Raw genomic sequence first — 23,998 nt, forward strand, 5'->3', positions numbered from 1 at the left:
ACATTAAATACGGCATCTGCATGTTAACAAGTTGCAACTGGTGAGAATGATAAAGAGTAAAGACAAACTATTATAGCTAATTCATTCTCTTGAGTGAATACAAGCTGCAAAACGAATGACAGAGTGGCCCCTTTGGTTTTAGACGTCCAGTTTTAATTATATTTATCTAGAAAAGTTTCAACCCATAAACCATCTATCTTTTTGCAAACCATTGATTGAAGTACATGTACAAAATGTCCTCTTCTATGTTGTTTGTCCGAAGTTCGGGCTAATTATCGCTTTTATCTTGGTTATTAAGTATCTATTTCCTTTATGCAAATTTGTATGCACTACAAAAAAAAATGGTTTGGCATTAATTAGATTAATCTCTGTTGGCATAAACCTAACAAAAATTAAATTGTTAATAAAAATATTGTGAGTTTACCTTAACAGAATTATCTATAGTATTAACAAATAGTTCTGTTGGTATGCATAACTGATGTATACCATCATAATATTAAATATTAGTATAATGCATATAACAGAATGATATATTTTAACCTGTGATATTACAAACTACAAAGAAACACAGGTTATTAATAAAATGCGGAAATGACAGATCAAATCATACCTCCAGCCATTGCTATGAAGAGTTTCTTGTTTTGGTTCTTCCAAGCTCTCTCTCTTCCACTCTCTAGATGGTGTATAAGACTGAATTCGAAGGGATGAGCTCAGGGACCAAATTCATGTGCTTATATAGGCATTCTACCATCAAGAATGCATTTATCAGCCATTACCACTCATTATTGGTTGTTACAATTCTTTATTGGCCATTATCATCCATTAACAACCATTCAAAATGGCTTTCAAAACTGATGAGCGTTACAAAATTTCAAAATGTTATGACCATGAATTATTACATTCTCCCACTTGGTCCAAACATTTTGACTTAATGCTCAATCTTCTTAAGAAATGAATATATGAATCATAGTGATAGTTCCTCTTATAACGAGTAATATCATCTATGTATTACAATATACTCAATTTCCCAAGCAGTATACTTAAAGTGGTAATAAAACTTCATGAATAAACCCAATGTTTATTCTTGGTCCAAAACATAATTTTTCTCAAATAAATCAATGTGCACCAAAATATGAGAAAATATCATAATATAAAAGTTTCAATTTTTACATATATGTATACAATCATAAATTGGAACCAAGTCCCATTCTTTCTACATGATCCTTAAATTTAAACGGTGGCATGCCTTTAGTTAAAGGATCAGCGATCATCAACTCAGTGCTTATATGCTCAATGACCACTTTCTTGTCTTTTACTCTTTCTCTAATGGCTAAGTACTTAATGTCGATGTGCTTACTTCGACTTCCACTTTTGTTATTCTTAGCCATAAAGACAGCAGCTGAGTTATCGCAAAAAATTCTTAAAGGCCTTGAAATAGTATCAATTATCTTTAGCCCAGAAATGAAACTTTTAAGCCATACACCATGTGATGTAGCCTCAAAACAAGAGACAAACTCAGCTTCCATGGTAGAAGTAGCAGTCAAAGACTGCTTAACACTCCTCCATGAAATAGCTCCACCAGCCATCATGAAAATGTACCCAGATGTTGATCTACGAGAGTCAACACAACCAGCAAAGTCTGAGTCTGAATAACCAATCGCATCTAGATTGTCTGTCTGTCTATACATAAGCATGTAATCTTTGGTCCCTTGAAGGTACCTCAACACTTTCTTAGCAGCTCTCCAGTGGTCAATACCTGGATTACTCTGATATCTTCCTAACATTCCAACTGCAAAAGCAATGTCAGGCCTTGTGCATACTTGAGCATACATGAGGCTTCCAACAACTGAAGCATAATGAATGTTTTTCATTTGTTCCCTCTCAAAGTCATTCTTTGGACATTGGTTCAAATTAAACCTATCACCCTTCACAATGGGAGCAACACTTGGTGAACAATCTTTCATCCGAAATCTCTCTAGAATTTTGTTAATATAGGTTTCCTGTGATAGACCCAAAATACCTCGAGATCTATCTCTATGAATCTTAATGCCAATGACATAAGATGCATCACCCATATCCTTCATGTCAAAATTCTTAGAGAGAAATTGTTTCACCTCATGTAGCAAACCCCGATCATTGGCTGCAAGTAAAATATCATCTACATATAAAACAAGAAAACATATTTTACTCCCACTAACCTTGTGGTATATGCATTGATCCATGGGGTTTTCATCAAAACCAAATGAAGAAATTATCCCATGAAACTTAAGGTACCACTGACGGGAAGCTTGTTTTAAACCATATATAGATTTATTAAGCTTGCAAACCAAATGCTCACCACTATTAGAGGAGAAACCTTCAGGTTGTTTCATATAAACCTCCTCCTCTAAATCACCATTAAGAAAAGCTGTTTTCACATCCATTTGTTGCAACTCAAGGTCAAAATGAGCAACTAATGCCAAGATTATACGAAGAGAATCTTTCTTAGATACTGGAGAAAAAGTCTCTTTGTAATCTATTCCTTCCTTTTGAGTAAATCCCTTAGCAACAAGTCTTGCCTTGTATCTCTCAATGTTGCCTAATGAATCCTTTTTGGTCTTAAAGACCCATTTACATCCAATGGCCTTCACCCCATTAGGCAACTCTACAAGGTTCCAAACTTTGTTACTCTGCATGGAACTCATCTCATCCTTCATGGCATCATACCATAAATTTGACTCTTTACAACTCATGGCTTGATCAAAAGTTTCAGGATCATTTTCAGCTCCAATATTATAGTCAGATTCTTGCAAATATACAATATAATCACTAGGAATAGCTGATTTTCTTACTCTAGTAGACCTCCTTAATGTTGCATCAACATTTTCTTGGGGATCATGTTGTTCAACTGGTTGTTCATCATTTTCATGAATTTGATGATCAACTTGATCTACTGGATTATCAACAACAGTTTGTGGAATGCCAATCATGTGTTGTTCATCATCCCTTTGAACTTGAGGGGTATGAATTACAACCAATCTTTCATTTGACGTGGAAGGTTGAGATTCTATATAATCAATTTCAGAACCTAAGTCCCTCAATTGATCACTCCCACTGATCAAATCATTTTCAATAAATTTGGCATTTCTTGATTCCACAATCCTAGTAATATGATGTGGACAATAAAACCTATAACCTTTAGACCTTTCGGCATATCCAATGAAATACCCACTAATGGTCCTCGGGTCAAGTTTCTTCTCTTGTGGGTTATATATTCTCACCTCAGACGGACAACCCCAAACGCGCATATGTTTCAAACTCGGTTTCCAACCTTTAAATAACTCAAAAGGTGTCTTTGGGATAGCCTTGGTTGGAACACGATTTAATATATACGCTGCCGTCTTTAGTGCTTCAGCCCACAAGGATTTAGGAAGATTGGAGTTGCTAAGCATACTCCGCACCATGTCCAATAATGTTCGGTTCCTTCTTTCTACCACACCATTCTGATTCGGAGAACCACACATAGTGTATTGGGCAACAATCCCATGTTCTTGAAGGAACTTTGCAAAGGGACCAGGTGCTTGTCCATTCTCAGTATACCTGCCATAGTATTCTCCACCTCTATCTGATCTCACTATTTTTATTTGCTTGCCACATTGGTTCTCAACTTCAGCCTTAAAGACTTTGAAGGCATCCAATGCTTCGTATTTGTTATGAAGCAAATAAACATTCATATATCGTGAATAATCATCTATAAAGGTGATAAAATATTTCTGACCATGTGCATCCATATCTGGACAACAAATATCAGTATGAATTATTTCTAATATGCTTGAACTCCTATTAGCACCTTTCTTAGACATGTTGATCTGCTTACCCTTAATGCAGTCCATACAAGTCTTAAAGTCAGCAAAATCTAGAGTATTGAGTACCCCATCTTTCACTAACCTTTTAATCCTCTCAATGGAGATATGTCCTAATCTCCGGTGCCATAACATAGAGGAATTCTCATTAATATTACACCTTTTAATACCAGTTTGAACATGCATAGAACTATAAGTGGCATTATTTTGTAAACCAAGAAGATAAAGACCATCAGACAATATACCATTCCCAACACATTCAGAATTATAAAATAACTCAAATGATGTGTCTTTGAAATTAAAGGAATATCCAAACGGTACAAGCCTTGAAATAGAAATCAAGTTTCGGGAAAAACTTGGTACATAAAAAGTCCTTTCTAATTTTAAAATAAAGCCACTACTTAAAGTCAAAATGCAAGTTCCAATGGCCTCCACATGTGAGCCTAGCTTATTGCCTGATAAAATGCTTTGCTCACTTCCCACTTGTTTCCTTAGGTTTTGCATACCCTGTAAAGAATTTGCAATATGAATAGTAGATCCAGAATCAATCCACCAGGTGTTAATATTAACACTAACCATATTAGATTCATAACATACTAATGAGATTGATTTACCTTTCTTCTCAAGCCATTTCTGGAATCCGGGGCAATTCTTTTTCATGTGTCCCTTCTTCTTGCAAAAGAAACACTTTGCCACCTTCTTAATATCAGCTTGAGGTGGTATTTTACCATTCCCCTTTTGATAAGCTTGAGACTTAATTGCTTTGTTCTTCCCATAAGCAGTAGTCAGTAGTGCACTCTCACCCATCTCCATTACAAGCCTTTCTTCTTCCTGAACACACATGGTCATTAATTCATTGATAGACCATTTATCTTTATGTGTGTTGTAGGAAATCTTAAATGGCCCATATTCATGCGGAAGGGTGTTCAAAATGAAATGCACTAGGAAGGACTCAGACATATCAACCTCTAGTTTCTTAAGTTGAGCTGAAATATCTCGCATTTTCATGATGTACTCACGCACACCTTTCACACTGGTGAGCCGAAGAGAAGAAAACTTCATGATCAAGGTGCTTGCTAAAGTCTTATCTGAAGTGATGAACTGGTCATCAATAGCCTTAAGCAAGTCTCGGACCTTTTCATGCTGGTCAACAGAACCACGTATCCCAGCCGAGATTTTAGTCTTAATGAACATCACGCTGAGCCGGTTGGATCGTTCCCACCGCTCATATAGCGCAACGTCAGCTGGGCTACTTTCATTTGTGATTGCAGGTGGTTCGTCTTTCCTTATAGCATAATCTATGTCCATCCACCCCAATTGTAAAAGAATTCTCTCCTTCCATATCTTATAGTTATCTCCTTTGAGTTCGGGAACATCACATTGAATATCAGAAAAATTAATAGTTTGAGAAGCTGCAAAATTCAAAGGCTTATGTCAAAATTTGAGGCATACTAATCTTAATTGTATCTTTTACCAATGTAAACATACCATAAAATTGAATCTTGTGACATAAAAATTGCCTGTGGGCTAAATTTTTAATTCAATAAGAAACAATTAAACCTTATGATAGAATAATCAAATTATTTGCTTAATATTCATGCTTTACGGGTACAATATGAAAATAATTTAATTTCTATCGTAAATTTTTACTTTATGATAAAATCGACAAATTATCCATACATCATGATGCCTGTGGGTAAATCATGAAAAATAATACGTCATTTTATCCCAATTAATTATACAGATATAATAAAAATTCTTGTGAGATAAAATTCATTATATAAGTATAATTAATTACAATATTATGTCTAATTCCTTATATGATCTTTAACCAACTTAATATATAATTTTAATCAAATATAGATGCTGTGGCTAATCCATAATTAATCAAAATCATAAAGATCACTTAGACATAAAAATTTATTATATGAGAATAAATAGTATTTTGCATTTCAAAATCAAGATACAATATAATTATGAATAAGATTCTCATATAATTTTATAATTGAAATATAATATTATGCATTTGATTTCATATATATATGCATAGAATAAAATGTTCTAGAATATATTCATGCATAAATTAAATCAAAATTCAAAAAACTGTAAAGCACAATGTGTATATAACGTATTAAAAACGACAACATATCAGAAAAGCCTTATTGGTTTAGTGGTCTGCACATACATTATTGTTCTCGGAGTCAAGGGTTCAACACCCAGCTAGCACAAAACGTAGGAGTTTTCGTTTTTTTTTTTTTTTAAACACTGTTCATCATCTTCAACCTTTAGCGGGTCAAACCCGACCCATACGTAGACCCGTTCGTTTTTCATTCATTCGGACACCATTTTTCACGATTCAAAAGCCAAAATTAAGGAAATCAAACGAAATACATATTTCTAATTTTATTTTTAAGAAATAAGGCCCTTCATACCATAAACAAAATCAAATCGGAAAATACCGAAAAACGAAAATGGACAAGGCAGAGGCAATTCTTGCTCTGATACCAAATGTTAGAACAAATCTCTTTTAACCTGTGATATTACAAACTACAAAGAAACACAGGTTATTAATAAAATGCGGAAATTACAGATCAAATCATACCTCCAGCCATTGCTATGAAGAGTTTCTTGTTTTGGTTCTTCCAAGCTCTCTCTCTTCCACTCTCTAGATGGTGTATAAGACTGAATTCGAAGGGATGAGCTCAGGGACCAAATTCATGTGCTTATATAGGCATTCTACCATCAAGAATGCATTTATCAGCCATTACCACTCATTATTGGTTGTTACAATTCTTTATTGGCCATTATCATCCATTAACAACCATTCAAAATGGCTTTCAAAACTGATGAGCGTTACAAAATTTCAAAATGTTATGACCATGAATTATTACATCTTGACCTTAATAGTTTAATTTATATTAACACCATTTGAGAAAGAGAATATATACCCCCAAAAAAGTAATTGATGAAAATTAAGGAAAGAGGAAACAAAATAAGATATAATATAAATGAAAAAATTGTGTAAAAATAATCTAAAATTATATTGTTGACAAGAGTGTGGATCATTTAATATGAGATTAGTCTAACTTAATTAAAGATTTTATATTTAAATCTTTAAATATGTGGTTACATTATATATTTGGAGGGATTGAATAATTGAAAGAAGAAGAAAACTAGCACACACTGTGGGACACGAGGGGTGGGAAAGATAAGGGAGCGTAAATGAGAAATTTGTCTCTCACATATGGAACTTAGGTTGGCAGTTGGGTCTCTTAAAAGAACTGGTGCTCTTTCCATGTGAGCCTGGGCTCATGTGCCAGTAGCCATAATTGCTCACAATTTTAAGAAGTACAAGAATCATTCATAAGTTTAAAAATCTTGTATCGTGTTTTAATATTCAAAAATAAAAATAATCATCTTAATAAAAGAAGCACACACATACACCTTTTAAATTTATGCTTGTCCGAATATCTAGAACAATCCGTCTTATAAAAATCATTAGAGCAAAAAGCAGTTTCGTTGACTGTACTATAATGCTCTGAATAAGATGCAACTTTGGGTTCTGTGAGTCTGTGTTATTTAACACCAGGATGCTAAAAGAAATTAGTTTTAAAAAATAATAATAATTATAACTATAACTAATTTTATATATTTAATTGTATAGAAGTAGTTATAAAATAATAACTGATTTTATAGTTAATTATAAATATTTCAAATAATGTATTTTTATTTAAAAATTAGTTATAGTTATAAAACTATAACTAATTTTATAGAAATAAATATTTTAAATAATTTATTTTTGTTGATTCATAGTTAGTTATATAATTAGTTTTAGATATAACTTGTTATATAATTATTATATAACTAGTTTATTTATAACTAATTATACACCCATATTTTTTTAAAAAAAATAATTAGTTACATCAGATTATACTCATATTTTAAAAATTAGTTTCAATTATAGTTATAATACCTGCTTATAATCTAATTATTTATTAAATATAATTATAATTACCTGAATATTCAAATTATGAGTATCCCTAATTAGCACACACTATGGTGGACTTTATGTTACATCACGTGGACTTTATGGTGGACATATTAATATGAACTTCATATTCAATGCGTTACTGAGGACTACAATCTTTTACGGGAGAGGTTTCAGTTGCTGGTAGTATCTAACAAAACAGTTTAATGTGCCCAGGATGTTACATTAAATAAAAATGCCAGTGTATGCATTATATACTGTATGCAATTTTTCAGCAGAAGAAATGGAACTTTTCCACTTTTAGCAATAATTCAAAGCGTTTTCTTCAAACAATAAACATGACTAGCTTAAGATATACGTTTGTCAGAAGCATATTACCAGCATGGTTTGGGAACTAACTATGATTTATGATAGTGTAACTAGAATTGAAAAAATATATATAAAAGGGAAATAAAACCAACACAATCCATTGCTGTGAACCAATAAAGTGGATTAAACAGTGTGTTGTTTTTTTTTTTTTCTCCTGTTAATTAGATCTATTGCGTTTGTTTATTTGCATTTGGCACAATTCGTTTTATTAATTATTTTTATGCTACTTGCATACGTGGTGATCATGACAAGATATCAGTCTGAATTAAGTTATTCTCGCTATGGTGTCATCCTAAAGCTAGCTAACTATGGAATAAATAACTTTTCTCGTTGCCATTCTTTTGCTGCATTATTCAGACATTGGAACTGATAGATGAAACAAAATTGATAATAAAAAAGATCATAGAAAAAGGGACCTAAATTCTCGACCAAATTTTCCATTACTTTTTTCCTTTTTTTCACCCTTGAAGTTTATAACTTCATAGCCAAGATCTGTAAATAATGGTGGGTCCTGAAGGGTTCATTAATATATATTGCCTACTATAATTAGTAATCAAGGCTAAAACGACATCTGATCTCCTTGAACATGCGCAATTTTTAGTCTTCCAAGCTAATCTCCTCCAAAGATGAGTGAAAAATGCAACGCACGATCAAAATAATAAATGTCTTGTTTTGAAAGACAATTTAAAAACAACTTATTATATATACTTTGTTATGAGGATTTTGTTGCTTCTTCGAAGTTTGGTGAAGAGTCTTTTTTCTTGTTAACGGAGAGTTACATTTAATTTAATTGATGAAAATGATACTCAAAAATTCCTATGCATCCCTTCAACCCCCAAAATTTTCCGTCGGGATAAAAGAAAATCTATGTATTACACGTCATGATGTCGGCAACAAATGACAATCAACATCATCGACAAACCAGTTTCGAGTGATTAGATTAGACAGATTAAATGATACACTGCACCATTGAATTCAATGTGTGTACTCTTAATATAGAGCAGCCAATCCATTACTTTAAGTTATCAAATCAAAAGTAGTACAAGAGCAAATCAACATCATCCCAACCAAAGAAAAAGTAGAACATGACAGCAAATTAATATCCTGATAGAAGAGTAATCCATAGTTCAATTGATTAAAACTGTAGTAAAATTGAATAACGACCAAGGATTCCGAGTAGTGTTTAGCAATTTTGTCTTTTTTGCTAATGTCCTACACAATTTTAGACAATTTTAGCTATAAACACAAATATCGACCTGTACTACTAAGAAAATATAACGCAATTCTTATACAAGATTGTCCGTGTGAGAGATTACATGTTGAATACACACATTTATATTGAGCATAACATGTATATATCCTAAAAGAATGTAAAAGTTAGTTATTTTTATTCAGCATAACATGCATCCACTATTAACTAATCGAGGAAAAACATATGAATGTTTCAACTACAAGAAAGGGTTTATTAATATTCAATATAGTCTTCACCAACTATCAATGCATGTTGTTCTTTGACTTATTATGAAGTATTATTCTAGATGGTGAAGATGTTATTGATTGTGAACTAATATTAGGTTATTCACATAAAAGGGTGAAAAATTAGTGGGAAATCAAACAATTAATTATACAATATCTATCTTATGTAACTTGTTGAAATTATTTAACTTCAAAGTTCACAAAAGCAATAACATTAAACAGACTAGAGATCATGCTGGATAAATTTCATTAAAATCACTTTTAGGAGAAGAAAATAAAAAGGAAAAATAAAAAAATATAAACAAAATGAGTATATGCATAAGTTAATTTGTAAAAAAAAAAAGTTATATTTTAATTTCTCCAAAAGTATTTTTTTAATTTAGTTAATTTTAGCTTAAAAAGATTTTTTTCCTTTTTTATTTTTTTCTTCTAGAATTACTTTTGAAAAACTTATCTAAATAAACTCTAGAACAATTGGGAAATATTAAAATGCCTAAAAGAGCTTCCTTAAAAGCCCGGCTCTAATATTTATGCTTTTATAATAATTTGACAAAATTGTAAATTTAGTTCCGTAGTTATCTCCAATCTCGATTTTGGTTTCCCTTTAAAATTATTCACGTATTTTGTCCTCCTTTTTTATCCAATCACACAATCTTGATCTCCAAATCACTGTTACATAGGAATAAGGATATTAAGTGTCACGTGTCATGTTCTTATTAACTATGCATTTTATCGTTCATAAAATCAACATCCAATCAGAACATGATATGTAACGGTCATCGTCCAATCAAAACATGACACGTGACCGTCAACATTCATATTCCTATGTAACCGTTAACATCTAAATCTAGATTCAGGAACAAGATTACATAATTGGATAAAAAAAAAAAGACAAAATACATGAATAATTTAAAAAGAGACCAAAATCGAAAATTAAAGATAACTACGGGGACCAAAAATATAATTTTGTCTAATAATTTCACTAATTATAAAAAAAATGGTGGAATTCTCATATTTCAAGTGAATCAAACACTAAGGCGCAATATTAAAATACAACCTAGTATTTATTTGAATAAGCATATGTATACATAATTTTAAATTATCTTGGTTTCCTGTGAACTACTTTTTTATTACAATGAGTTTGAAGTTAAAATTTATTTGTTTAAAAACTTTTAACTTAAAAATTATTTGTAATAAAATAAAGTATGAAATCGTCAACAATTGGAAAAAATAATGTTGATTTTAAACAACCAAACTTTATACCACCCAAAAAAAAAGTAATATCTTTTCCAAAATCACATATCCTTCCCTCAAAAGTGGGTCTGAAGTCTTGCACGACTTTTACAGACGAGCTATTACAATCGTATGAACTCAACAGGACAGTTTAAGAAAGAAATCAATGCTACATGAAGACGCGTTAAATCCATTCACTAAAAAAGTATTTTCGTCATGAGATTACTAATTTTGAGATAAGAACGAAACTAAAGGTTTTTAATGAACATGCTAACTAGTATTCTAAAGATATTATTGATTAAAAAATTAAAAGAAAAATATTTAGTATAAAAAATATAAAATAATACAAAAAAATCTCTCAGTAATTTTTTTTTTTACTTTTAATTCATTTGCCTTAAATGAGACCTATAAATCTTTTAAAAACATAATATTGACCTTACATGTGATTCTACTCGTCATCAAAACAAACCAATTCTTTGATGTTTACTTTTAAAATATCATTTGTAGATACAAATTAATTTTCTGATATCAATTCTTTCACCAGGTCAGACATGAAGGACCTCTGATTTCCACTTCACTTAATTGTTCCATCTAGAACACTTCCATTATACCAGTCATATTACAGAAGGAGCAGAAAGATAATAATTGAACTGATGCATTACCACAAAATACAATAAATTAATGTTACCTTTACTTTCTCTTGGGTCCAGAAAGGGATACAATTAATAATTCTTACCGTTTCATATGCAATTATCAAATGAGCGGTGCCCAGGTGATACGACTAAAGCTAAAGCCCAAAATTAAGATTGGATATCTATATTCCGTTAATATAATGGGTATTAGTATTGGCCCTAATCAAATTGCTCTTGGTCCCCCTTCCAGCCAAGGGCAAATACCAAAATACCCTTTCCCACCCCACCCAGAGAATCTCCTCCTTCCCTTTCTTTATTCCTTTTATCTTGTTCCTCTTTTCCTTTCTTCTTTCCCTCCTTTCACTCAAATAGGTCTCTGTTGTTGATGTATTTTTTTTTTAAACATAATAAAATCTTGATTCCATATTTTTTCCAAGTACAATAGAATCGTATTTTTTTATTCTGAAAAACATGTACAACAGAAGTTGGATTCTATTGCACAGTGTACAGTGAAACATCATTTCCGTTGTATATTTTCTTTTAAAAAAAGAATGCATAACAAAAAGTGTGATTCCATTAGAAAAAATGTTTATCTTAATAAAATAAGCAGTCAAAAGTATTATTTAAAAAATACTTATTTTACAATTATTTATTTAAAGTTTAAACAAACTAACTCGTCCGTATTTTAGACAAAATGCTTTTTTCCCTGAAATGTTTTGGTATGTTTCGGCATGTTTTTCAATTTTCATTTGTTTCACACATTTAGTTTTACCATTAAAAAGAGAGATTAGAAACAGGTATATCTTCAATAATTTTTAGTGCAAAATTAATTCAACTTGTTTTTAAAGAAAAAAATACTTATTTTCATCAACTTCTTCCAAAGATTTTATAAAAAGATAAGGTGGCCATTAGTTTGTCCATTTTCTGTTTTCATTTCAGTGAATAAAAAATGAGACTTAGAAATGTGTTTGTTTCAATTTTTGAAAACATTTTTTATGAAAATATTTTCTAAAAGAAGTGAAAACTTGAAAACAAAAAATAGTCGTTTCATACGTTTTCGAAGTGGCACTTGCTGTAAATATAACAACTTTTGCTCTTTTCTTTCTTGTTTTTTTTTTCGAGCTTCTCTTTGATCTCATCATCTCTAGAAGACTGTAGCTTTTTCATCTCTTTTCTCTCCCGTGACCTGGAGACTCAATCCATCTCCATCACTGGTAAGTGCATCCTCTTCGCCACTGCCATTCACAACTGCTCACGAGGAAAAGCAAGGCCAGAGACTCCGACGGCAAGGTCTTCTTGCACAAGGTCGACAACATTGTCAAAGTTCCTCTACATTTTCGACATGAACATCAGCACCCCAAGATTGTCGTTATTGTCAAAGATAACAGATTGGTTTGGAAGGTGGATGCCATGGAAAGATGCAGAGAAGGAATTGAGCCATGCATGTCTTGAATGTCATGGAAAGATGTTGATTCAAGTATTTCTTTTCTTGGCTCAGAGTTGTAACCTTCTCCTCGGAAATGGGGTACCACCCCAAATGTCTGAGGGAAACTTCTTGGCATATGATTTTTCTATATTGTAATTTTAGCTAATTTTTTCAGTATAGAATAAGTTCATGTCGTATAAAAATTCAGAATAAACAGTAAATATTTCAGAAACTTTTATTAAAAATAGTTTAAAAAATTATTTTTTGAAAACAGAAAAATAAAGTCAAAACAAACATTTTCTAAATCTTGAAAATTAGAAAATGAAAATAGAAAACGCTCCCTCAAATCATGCGCCACCTAAGATAGTAACAAACAGCTATTACTTCAACGATGACTCCTTCGTCACCCAGCAAGCCCACCTAAGATGGTAACAAACATTATCTAGGCTATAGCAACAACTTTCCGATTTCCTTTATAATAGTTGACTATCTCAGAGAACCATAGTTTTAAGAGACAAATACATCGAATGTTTGACGAACACATCATTCACATTAATGATCACGAGGAAACTGGTAAACTGGACCTTACAGGCAACTAATTTAGCAACAAATATTAAAACGGCAAAAATTAAGTGCAGCATTGTTAGAATTACTCTTCCATGGCATGATTCTCCTCTGATTGCTGTTGGGAAACCTTGACTTTGATCTTTGGTAATGTGAGAGATGGATCCTGTTGAAGCACAGAAGGAGCTTTGACCAAACTGATGCCCTGCTCCAACTCCTTCACTGCCTCCTTCAGCAGCTTTTCCTTTTTTCCTTTCATCCTATTGAATTTTTTTCAAAAATGTCAGCAAAAGGCCAAAAGAAAATACCAAGTAACCATTTCCAATGTACATAATTATATACAAGTTGAGTCAAAGAGGACCTGTTCTTATGGTGTCTCTCCTCCCTGGTGACTCTAATTTTATCAATCTTAGGAATGGCCTTCAGGACATTCTCCGCAAGATTCCTGTCATATCTTTCAGGCCTGTTTCGTTTTCTCTCAAACTCAAAGGTTGAGTCCTAAAACAAAAATATAACAGCTGTGAAGTTTCTCAAGTCAAGGAAATTAAATTAACCAGGTATCGAATATCCAAGTCATTACCTGAGTCATATCCTTTCCATGCACTCGACGATATGCCTTGGTCCACTTTACCTTACGAGGATTTCTCTTCATTTTAAAGTTCTTGTGGCATTTTGATCTACAAAACCGAAAAATCTGGAAAACAAAAAACAAAGAATCATGAGGAATCTGAGCCACCACTTTAAAACAGTTAATCTCATCTGATCCAACAAGAACAATCAATTACACAACTACTAATTCTGAGGTAGAATTTACAGAAAAGAACCAGGGAAAAGTATGACTATCTTTTTAAATATTTCAATCTTTCATAAATGAAGAAATTCTTTAGGATGAAGTGAAGATTATTCCAAGGAGTTAGGAAGGAGTGAAACCATTTTTACCTTTGCATCATTACGAACAAACTGGATTCCATGTCCAGGGTATACGGTTGAAGAGCAAAACCAGCATTTCTCCAATCTCATTGTGCCTCAAACTAGAGCAGCACTTCACTAGAAACGAAAAGAAAAAAGGTCCAAAACAGAAAACAATAATAAGGTACGCATACAACATCATTGAAGAAAACCCCCAGATGATAAATTGAGATACATATTGTTAGGTCCTACTTATATCAACAAATTAAACCACCGCAAGCAGAAATCTCATCAGTTAAATAACCTAAGGATTCGAAGAATACAACAGAATCAACATGTATTAAATCCCTATCATATGCAATAGCAACTATTAATAAGTGAACAATTAGCTTCGAATAGAACCAATTCCTTTAACTGCCAAAAAAAAAATATTGTTTAAAAGAACCTTAAAAAAGCACTGAAAATTGACAACAATAAAGGGTGCATCTTCGTGAAGCTTCTACTGCTATTATCCTACTGTTTACTCCTATTATCCTACTTAGCATCAATCCAATCGCAAATATAACATTCGAAAATGTTAAAACATACAATACAACGATTAAACCATCTAAGAAAATCGATATAACATTGTTTGTTGTAAATATTAATCCTAAATATCATATCGACGCAATTGGAACGTGTGGCTTTGCACTTACATGACTGCTGCTGCTGCTGCTGCTATGGCTGCACTCTGATTCCGTCCACGCTGCGGTGGCGGTGGATTCAGAAGAGGAAAACTGAAAAAAGCCCTAATTCTAAAACCCTTTATTTTGTTTTTATTATTCTTAAAGGGTTTATTGCGGGTTAACCCGAATAAATTCAACAAGTCTCACTTAATAACCCAACCGAGAACGGGCATTCCCGACCCAATAACAAGGCCCAAAGTAAATACTCCATGTTCTTTACCGTGGATGCCCGATTTAGTAAAGCATTGTTTTAGTTTTTCGATAATTTGAGTACTATTAATTTTAATATATCAAACTTAAAATTATATTTTGGTATGATATTTTTTATTGATTTAAATATTTGTAAATTTTGAATAGATATAAAAAAGTTATTTATTTTAAGTATAAGTAGCACTTTATAACATTTTTTAATGAAAATTTTTCATTTTTAATTTATTATCTAATGCACTCAAGACACTAGTTATCACTGGTTTTATTTAAAAATTAATTATTACATTTATTTTTATTTTCAATAGAAAAAAATCTATTTGTAATTGTTTTCTAATGATTTGTTTGATTAAGGAGAAATGAAAAAGGGAAAAAGAAAAAAAATGTAATTATAGAAATTATTTTATTTGGTTAAATAAAAAATAGAGATAAGAATGATTTTGAGAGATTATATTTATATTTTGAATTTAAATTTTCCTTTCTTGATTCAAACAAACTAAGATAAAATAACATTACAAAAATATATGCACAATACTTTATTATAAATTGAAAATTTACCACAATTTGTTTCACACTAAAACCAATTTCTTTCATTTAAAAAAACTAAAACAACATAAAAAACTTTTAATTCATTTCAAAAGAAAAAATAAATAAATCTGAAAAGTGTATATAATTTAAGTTTAATTTTTTTATCAAAAATACTAACCGGTAATATTAAGACATTGGTTAAGATATCAAAAATTAAAAAAAAAAAAAAAAAAGACTTAGCATGGTTCTTCTTGATCTCAATATAAATTTTTATTTATTAATTTTTTATTGGTGTCTTGAAATTACTTATTAGTAAGATTCAAAAAATTGTAGTTTTTATCAATAATTATGAATAAAAAATATTGTACAAATAGTGACTTTATTGTCAAGCTTTGTAATAAATTTATTGAGATTAAGTTAAAATTTAGCAGCAATAGTACAAATATTTATATACTATTTTTAATGAAAATTATAATTTTATTCTTATGAGGCTACAACCACTCCAATCAAGTAAATGAGTAGACCAAGTAATACTAAATTCAATTTCTTTAAATAAGATATCGAGTTTGAGAATATGATTGAGAAAAAAAAAATCACTAAAGATTGTTAGTCAACAAAATCGGTGATACTTCATATTAATAATATAGTATGAACTCGCTAAGCTGGCCATCCGTGCTTAGTGAGCACACTTAGATTGATCTGAAACTTAGAGACTTTTTGCATTCCACTAGTGGCTTAAGCCCAATTTCGCCTCTGGAATAAAATTAGGCTAAGCGAGTCTGTCTCGCTAAACCTAAAGCAATTTAGATTTCTGATTGTTTGTTCATGTGCTAAGCGCAAATAACTCTTTGTCATGGAATAAGGCTTAGCGAGTCTGCCTCGCTAAGCCACCAATGTCATTTGTAGTGAGTCTCGCTAAGCGTCCACTAGTTAGTTGGTCACGCTAAGCGCGCCTTACGCGCTAAGCACAATTCCCTCTCTGTTTGTGAATAAGGCTTAGCGAGTCACCCTTCCTTAGCCACTGTTATCTTTTGGCTAAGCATGATGATCTCGCTAAGCCATTATTGTTGTTTTTTTGTTAGTATGCTAAGCGCGTCCTACGCACTAAGCCACTTGTTGTTATTTTTGTAAGGCGTGCTAAGCGAGCTCATCTCGCTTAGCGCCCACCTATCTTACCACTTATTTTCTTAGGTTAGTTTTCAATAAAACTCCTAACTAACTTTAATCATTTTCTGTGCCTTGGTGCAAATGGCTTCTAAAAAGAGACGTGCTTCCTCTTCCAGGCCTTAGGAGCCATATGATACATCTCGTTTTGTCTCTGAGATCGCATGGGAGAGATATGAGACGAATTTCCATCGCAGGAACATTCTCCTAGAGCAAAATATAGAGCTGGCATACTCACACTATGATGAATTCCTTCAGGAATTAGAGAGACGCCAGTGGCATAAGAACTTGACAAGGCAGATGGAGAATCGCATCGACTTAGCCATGGTCAAGGAGTTCTACTCAAACCTCTATGACCTAGAGGATCGCTCCCCCAGGAAATGCAAGGTACGGGGGAAGATGATCAAATTTGATGCCGCCACACGGAACACCTTCCTGGAGACATCGGTTGTACTCGAGCCTGGGGAGAGGTACTCAACATACTCCTGATTCTGCCAAACTATGTCTACCAGGGCGGGGATTTGCTCTAAATGCTAAGGGGGCACCTTGGAAGCTTCTGAGGAAGGGCCTGACCACTCTTGCCCAAACCTGGAGTGTCATTTCATACTCCAACCTCGCTCCTACTTCTCATACCTCTGACCTTAACGTGGACAGAGCGAGGTTGGTGTACGGCCTTGACATGAAGATGGGCATGGACCTGAGCTCAATCATTTCAAGCCAGATATCTCAGATGGCCCAGTCCAACTCCTTTAGGTTGGGCTTTCATGCCCTTGTCACAGAATTATGCATAGCCAGAAGAGTTGTGTCTAACTCTCTGACTTTTGAGTCCCTCAACCTGACCATTAATTTGGCATACATCAAGAAGAACTGCTAGAACCCAGAGGATCCTTCCATCACATTCCCTGGGTCCCGCAAGGCCATGGCCCGAGCTCCTTCAGACGCTATAGTTCCAGCACCAACTCCAGTCCCTCCACCTCCAACACCTATTTCAGCTTCAGCCGGCCCCTCTATACCTAGCAGTGACATTATCGTGCCCATGCTACAGAGCATTCATCACAACATTTTCCTGGTGATGCAGAGTATGTAGAATCTATCTCAGTAGCGGCCGATCATGAGCACGGAGGACTTCTTCGCACAGGTAGCTTGGTCTGGAGTCCAACCTTCCTTTTGGGGGGGGAGGTGAGGCTCCTGCGGCCCAGGAGCCACAGACACAGGTCGCTGAAGACACTCTAGAGGCTAGGGAGGCTAAGGATACCCCAGAGGTAGAGGCAGAGGCGGATGTTGCAGACACACCAATGGAAGCTCCTGAGGAGGCTTCAGGCACAATAAAGGCGGACATTGACAATGATTATGTGGCAAATGTCACTACGGCGCAGGGGACTTGGGACCCATGACCCACTTCAGCTCAAGATGATTGAAGCTTGACATGACTTCATTTAATTATTTTATTTTTCAAACAATTTTTAATTAGTTATTTATTTACTTAGTATTTTACTGCTTTTGAAGTTGAATAGTGGTTGACTCTTGCATTTCATGATTTTATTCAATAATGGTGTTTGTTTTGATATTTGGTTTGACCTAGATTGATTGCATGATATGAGTGACTTGCACTGCGAAATCATATACCTTGAATAAGTCTGTTTTATGTAGAAGAGAAAAGGCATGAAAGTTAGGGGCGTGAGTGAAAATGTTAGCTTGCATGACAGAAAAATAATGAAGGTGTAACCAATTGTTGTAACCCGGTAAGTTGTGTGAATCTTAAACTGTGAGAGGACGACTAGCATCAAGTACTGATCTTTGCATGAATCTTTGAATATTGAATGAATGCACGATTTGGAAATGATGAAGGGCATGATGAAGGCCTGTTATGTTTATAACATTGATCAAGTATAGTTGGCTTGTATAAAAAGAGAACCTCTTTGAAAATCCTTGGTTTTCATTTTTTTTATTCATCTTTTAGTTAAAGTGGCAAGTATAGTAATGTATTCCTAGGGATACCATATCAAATCATATTTATAAAAACTAAATTATGAGTTATAATACTATGACATTTTTTTTAAAGGAATTATAAATATATATATATATATATATATATATATATATATGTATGTATATGTATATTAAATATACAAATATCACTATAATATTAACATTAAAAAAAATGATAAAAAACCAATAGTATTGAAACTTTGTTTTTTTAATAGGTACAATTAAAATAGATACATTTAAAAATGTAAATATTAATAAAAATATAACCAAGTCTTAATGTCGGATGAATCTCACGGATTTATACACTTTTTTACCGATACAAGAATTTAATTTTTTTTCTCACGAAAGTATTAATATCATGATTAGTAAAAAAAACATAACATAATTTAAATTTGTAAAAATACTAGTTATTTTTTAAATAAGAAATTAAATTTTCTGTGGGATACATATAAAAGAAATGCGTATGTTGCAAGCAATCACGATTTCCTTTCCAAAACCAAGTAAGAAGATGAAGAGAGTAAGGATGGGTTCTGGGTTGGGTCATTGTTAGAGCAGTCGCTTTCATCCTCAAATGGCTAGTTGGCGTTTGGGCATTATATCCTAACAAGCACGCTCTTCCAACACTCCCAAATTTTAGCCGTTGCTTTCTTCGCACCATGCCACTCCAGCTAGCATTTTGTATTTTCTTTTTTAATAATTATACCTCATCATAACCACCACCATCACGTACTTCATTTTGTAAATGTCCTACTTGTCACAGTTCTGGCCACCATTTGCAGAATTACAAATATACTATATGGCAATACTTTGGATACTGTTTTTTAATATTTCGTTATAATAATATTTTTTAGTTTTAAGTTTATAATTTTAAATGATTATTCAATTTCACATGTCCTCTACACAAGTTCTCACACTCATTTAGGAGATTCTTATGAGCTTACTATTTATCTACCATCAATATGTAAAGTCTTTTATATTAACAATTACTTTAAAACAAGTAATTATTTGTTATTATATAAAAGTTATTGAAGTAAATTTTATGTTATTAAATTATTAAATATTTATAATGAATGGAACCATAATTAACGCATTCAAATAACTCATTTTTTTCACATATGATTACAAATTAGTATCTCGTTACCAAAAAAAAAAAAAATAGTATCTCAATTGAGAGTCAAAATTTGTAATTTTTTTTATAGAATTTGTTGGTATTCATATGTATTTGTTTTTCATACAACCTCAATTTCCTATAACTAAAGTTACTAAAAAGAAAATTCATGAATTAAGTCGCTATTTTTTTTAATAAGAGAAGACCACGAATATCTTCTACTAGACTCAAGTTGAATATATAAGATTATTATAAGTGATAAAGTTTTCTTTAGAAATCTAATTTAATTTCAATAAACTCTTTGAAGGTTTTTTATATTATCAACTAATATAAATTATTTTAGACTTAACTTGAAAAATATAATGAAGAATGTTTTAATACATGCATGCTAACAGTGTTGCACAATATAATTATTATATAATTATTGAAGACAAATGATACACATGTGTAACAAACTTAACCGTTGCAACATAACTGTAAAAGAGAACATATTTTTGTAATCAACAAAACCACCACCAATTTTAAGCAAATTTTGTGGACTATTTGAGAACGATTTAAATATAAGAATAATGAAATTAATTTTTAATGTGTAATGTTATGTAATACTCCTACTTATGCATTTCTCAACATATCTATCTAGTGTTACGCCATTGGTTTTAATTAAATGCCATGTGTTTCTTCTGTTTTAACTTATTATGGTAAAAATTATTCAAAACAAATATCCTATATATGTTAATATTTAATATGTTTATACACATCAATTAAATAATTGAATTAGTATTTTAATTTAAAACAAAATTATATACAAGAAAAGGTATAAAAGTGTGAATTGCTTAACTGTTACTTAAAATTTCAGCATTAAAATAAAATATATCTGAGTAACTAAAATATGATGTAAAATTAAGTAAGGCACTTAATAAATAGTAGGAGATAAAAAAATCCAAAATCAATAACTTAAATTCCAAAATCCAAAATATTTTTAATGTAAGTGAGAAAAAATATTTTATATTATCATTTTTTAAAGTAAAATTAAAAATTTAAATTAAATTTTATGATTAAAATAGAAAATGACAAAAAATTATATCCCATTTGACATGTTACTCCCATAAAATAATCTAAAAATCTAAAATTAGTTCTTCCACTCTCTTATAGATGAACAAGGCATTGGATTCCCCAATGATCTGACGAAACAAATTCTGATCCCCAATGACTGCGCGATGGCTTACGCAATTTTGGAATCTTTTGTTCCATCAGTTCCTTACGTTACTTATGAACATGTGTAGGGAAGCTGGCATGTTACAGGCCTACTGAAGCTTTTTGATTTGACTGGAAACAAACTAAAGCTGAACCCCCATTTTACTCACTCGTTCCACTAGCCTTCCTTTTCCTGAGTTGTGAAATTTCATGTGGAATATTGGAGTTAGTACTGAGTTACTTGAAGGAAGGCATGTACCATGCATGTTTAGATCAATTTAATGACATTCTTCGTTACTAAGTCTTCATTAAATTAATATTTTCATTGAGCTTCTTCTTCAATTTGTTGTTAAATGGCCCACTCAAGAGCACTTGTTTATCATGCACGTTGCCTAGGGCGTTTCTTGTTGGAAGATATTTAAAGAATAGTTTGCATGAAAGCTGGTGGAATTGGCTATGAGTCTTTTTCCGAGCTGGCATTTTGTTTGAACTTTGAAGCCACCTCAGTCCTCATCCATTCAATGAAGAAATTAAACTACCCCCTATAATTTTGGACCCCACGACATTACTTAATTTAAACCCCATTAAACGTTAAGAAACAAACATGTGTATGTATTCGAGAACAGTTTTCATGTAAAAAATGAAAAGAACAGTTCAACATTTAAACATAAAAAATATTAAAGCGTTTTTTTTTATCATATATTAAAGTGTGTGTAACTATACTAATGGATAGAATAATTAAAAGTTATTTGAAAGCTAAATGACGATAAATTAAAATTCAATTAGAAGTCCATAATAAATTATCATCCTTTAGTTTTGTAGCTGATTAGAAATGTGTTTAACACTTTAACTATAGTAATGGATAGACTAATGATAAATTAATTGTTAAACTAAAAGTGAGGTTAGACTTGACAAAATAAATCAATAAGTTATTTGAAAGCTACAAAATTGGCTAAAATTGAAAAATTAATCTTTAGTGTAAAATTATTAAACTTATTTATTGAATTAAATATACTTTATAAAATTAGATGTTGAATTAGCAAATAAAATTAAATATTTATGATATATATATATATATATATATATCCTAAATTATATTTTAGGATCACCTACCATTGATACAAGTAATAAGAACTTGTGTTCTTAAATCAAGTAGTTCAGGATTTGAATTCTTATTGATCATTGGATATAGAATAAATCGTGTTAAGATAAAAATATTCACATTATGTACACTCAAGGCCTTCGATAAAAATTTATCATTATTTTTTATGTGAAAGAAAGTTAAAGCGATTAATTTTAATTATATATAATTAATATAAACGGTCAACATTAAACTTAAATTAAATAGTTTAACTTTTTAGTATAATAAGTTCTCACTAAATATGTTTTTGATATATGAGTCATTTCTCCAATTTATCGACCATGAGACTTTATCCTACCTCTTCATTTACTCTCATGAAAATAAAGCAATCAATTCAACGTCTATTTATTTTCATTGACGTAGGGTTTTCTTCTTCACTCTTGAAAAACAGAGAAATAGATCGTACGAGTTTAGTTTAATTTACTTTAAAAATTAAAAATATATTTTCCTAAATTATTTTTTTTTAAAATAGTTATCTTAATACTCTTTTACCTATTAAGCTTTACAAAGTGATATACCAATTAGAATATGTTTGGAAAATGGTTCAACCCCTTTAACCGCCAATGACCAGTGAAAGTGGCATTGGTGTTCAATGTGTCTCCGAAAGCGAAAAACACTAAAAACCGAACACACTTCTAATATTTACGGTCAAAATGTGCATGGCTTAAAGCTATTATTATGAGACTGAAAAGCAAAAAGAACATTACATAAATTAAACACCCGTAATATCAACATGATGTAGTATCGTTTTCAAGGCATCCAAAGTTCAGCCATTTTCCCATGTTCATGTTGTTCAAAGCTTTAAATAAAACTTTTTGTCTTGTGTTGGCTTTATCGAGCAGAAAACTAGGCCGCACTTTCAAACATTATCGTGAAGTTTCCATTGAATACATGAAGTAGTCTAAGCTATCTTTTCATTTCGGCATATTCTCTCAGTGTACTTAGTTGAGGGAATTTAATTCTCAGAAATTTTAAATTTTAAAAATTTTAATTACTTTAATTTTTTTATTTTTAAAATTTTGTGTTTGATTACTTTTTAAAATACACCTCTTTCTTTCTTAACACAGTCAAATATATACAATATTAGCTGAATTAGTAGGCAATTCAATTGTTGAGCTGCATATGTCAGAATGAAAATATTGACGTGGGAAAGAGACCAGTCATCTAATATCCGTGCCTAACAAAATATGTTACAACAAGAGCCGCATATGCATAGTTTTTTTTTTGTCTTCCTCTCAACGTAAAATAATCAAAATATATATACAATGTACAACTTTAGATGTTTTCCTCTTTATAACTACTATTGTAATTGCTAGAAGTTAAAAATGAAACTCGAAGACAAGTTATAACAAGTATTTGGACTCGTACTGAATATCTATTTATCTGAATAAAATAGAATGCATGTTTGAATAAAGAAATAGTAAAATTAAATACTATAAAAATACTTTAATTAATTAAATATTTGTTATTCAATAACCGTTTGAGTTAAAACATACTTATTAC

At 31.6% G+C, this 23,998-nt stretch overlaps 1 protein-coding gene across 1 annotated transcript; it reads right to left on the reverse strand.

Annotated features, from left to right (window-relative positions):
• Positions 1-13,409: 13,409 nt before the first annotated feature.
• On the reverse strand, positions 13,410-15,268 carry LOC114374538 (probable ribosome biogenesis protein RLP24). The gene is made up of 5 exons (XM_028332195.1): positions 15,135-15,268; positions 14,470-14,577; positions 14,111-14,224; positions 13,892-14,028; positions 13,410-13,790 (listed from the first exon to the last, which is right to left on the reverse strand). The coding sequence occupies exons 2-5, from the start codon at positions 14,548-14,550 to the stop codon at positions 13,616-13,618; spliced, it is 507 nt and encodes a 168-aa protein (XP_028187996.1). The 5' UTR covers positions 14,551-14,577; positions 15,135-15,268; the 3' UTR covers positions 13,410-13,615.
• Between the last annotated feature and the right edge of the window lie 8,730 nt (positions 15,269-23,998).

Source organism: Glycine soja, chromosome 11 (assembly GCF_004193775.1).
Source record: "Glycine soja cultivar W05 chromosome 11, ASM419377v2, whole genome shotgun sequence".
NCBI lineage: Eukaryota > Viridiplantae > Streptophyta > Magnoliopsida > Fabales > Fabaceae > Glycine > Glycine soja.

Bases quoted from the DNA above. Each gene is read 5' to 3' on its own strand.
- LOC114374538 (XM_028332195.1), bottom strand. From the start codon at position 14,550: ATGAGATTGGAGAAATGCTGGTTTTGCTCTTCAACCGTATACCCTGGA. The intron at 14,029-14,110 runs GTAATGACTTGG...TTTTTGTTTTAG, and splicing joins ATGGAAAGGATATGACTCAG to GACTCAACCTTTGAGTTTGA. The intron at 13,791-13,891 runs GTCCTCTTTGAC...AAAATTCAATAG, and splicing joins GAGAGACACCATAAGAACAG to GATGAAAGGAAAAAAGGAAA.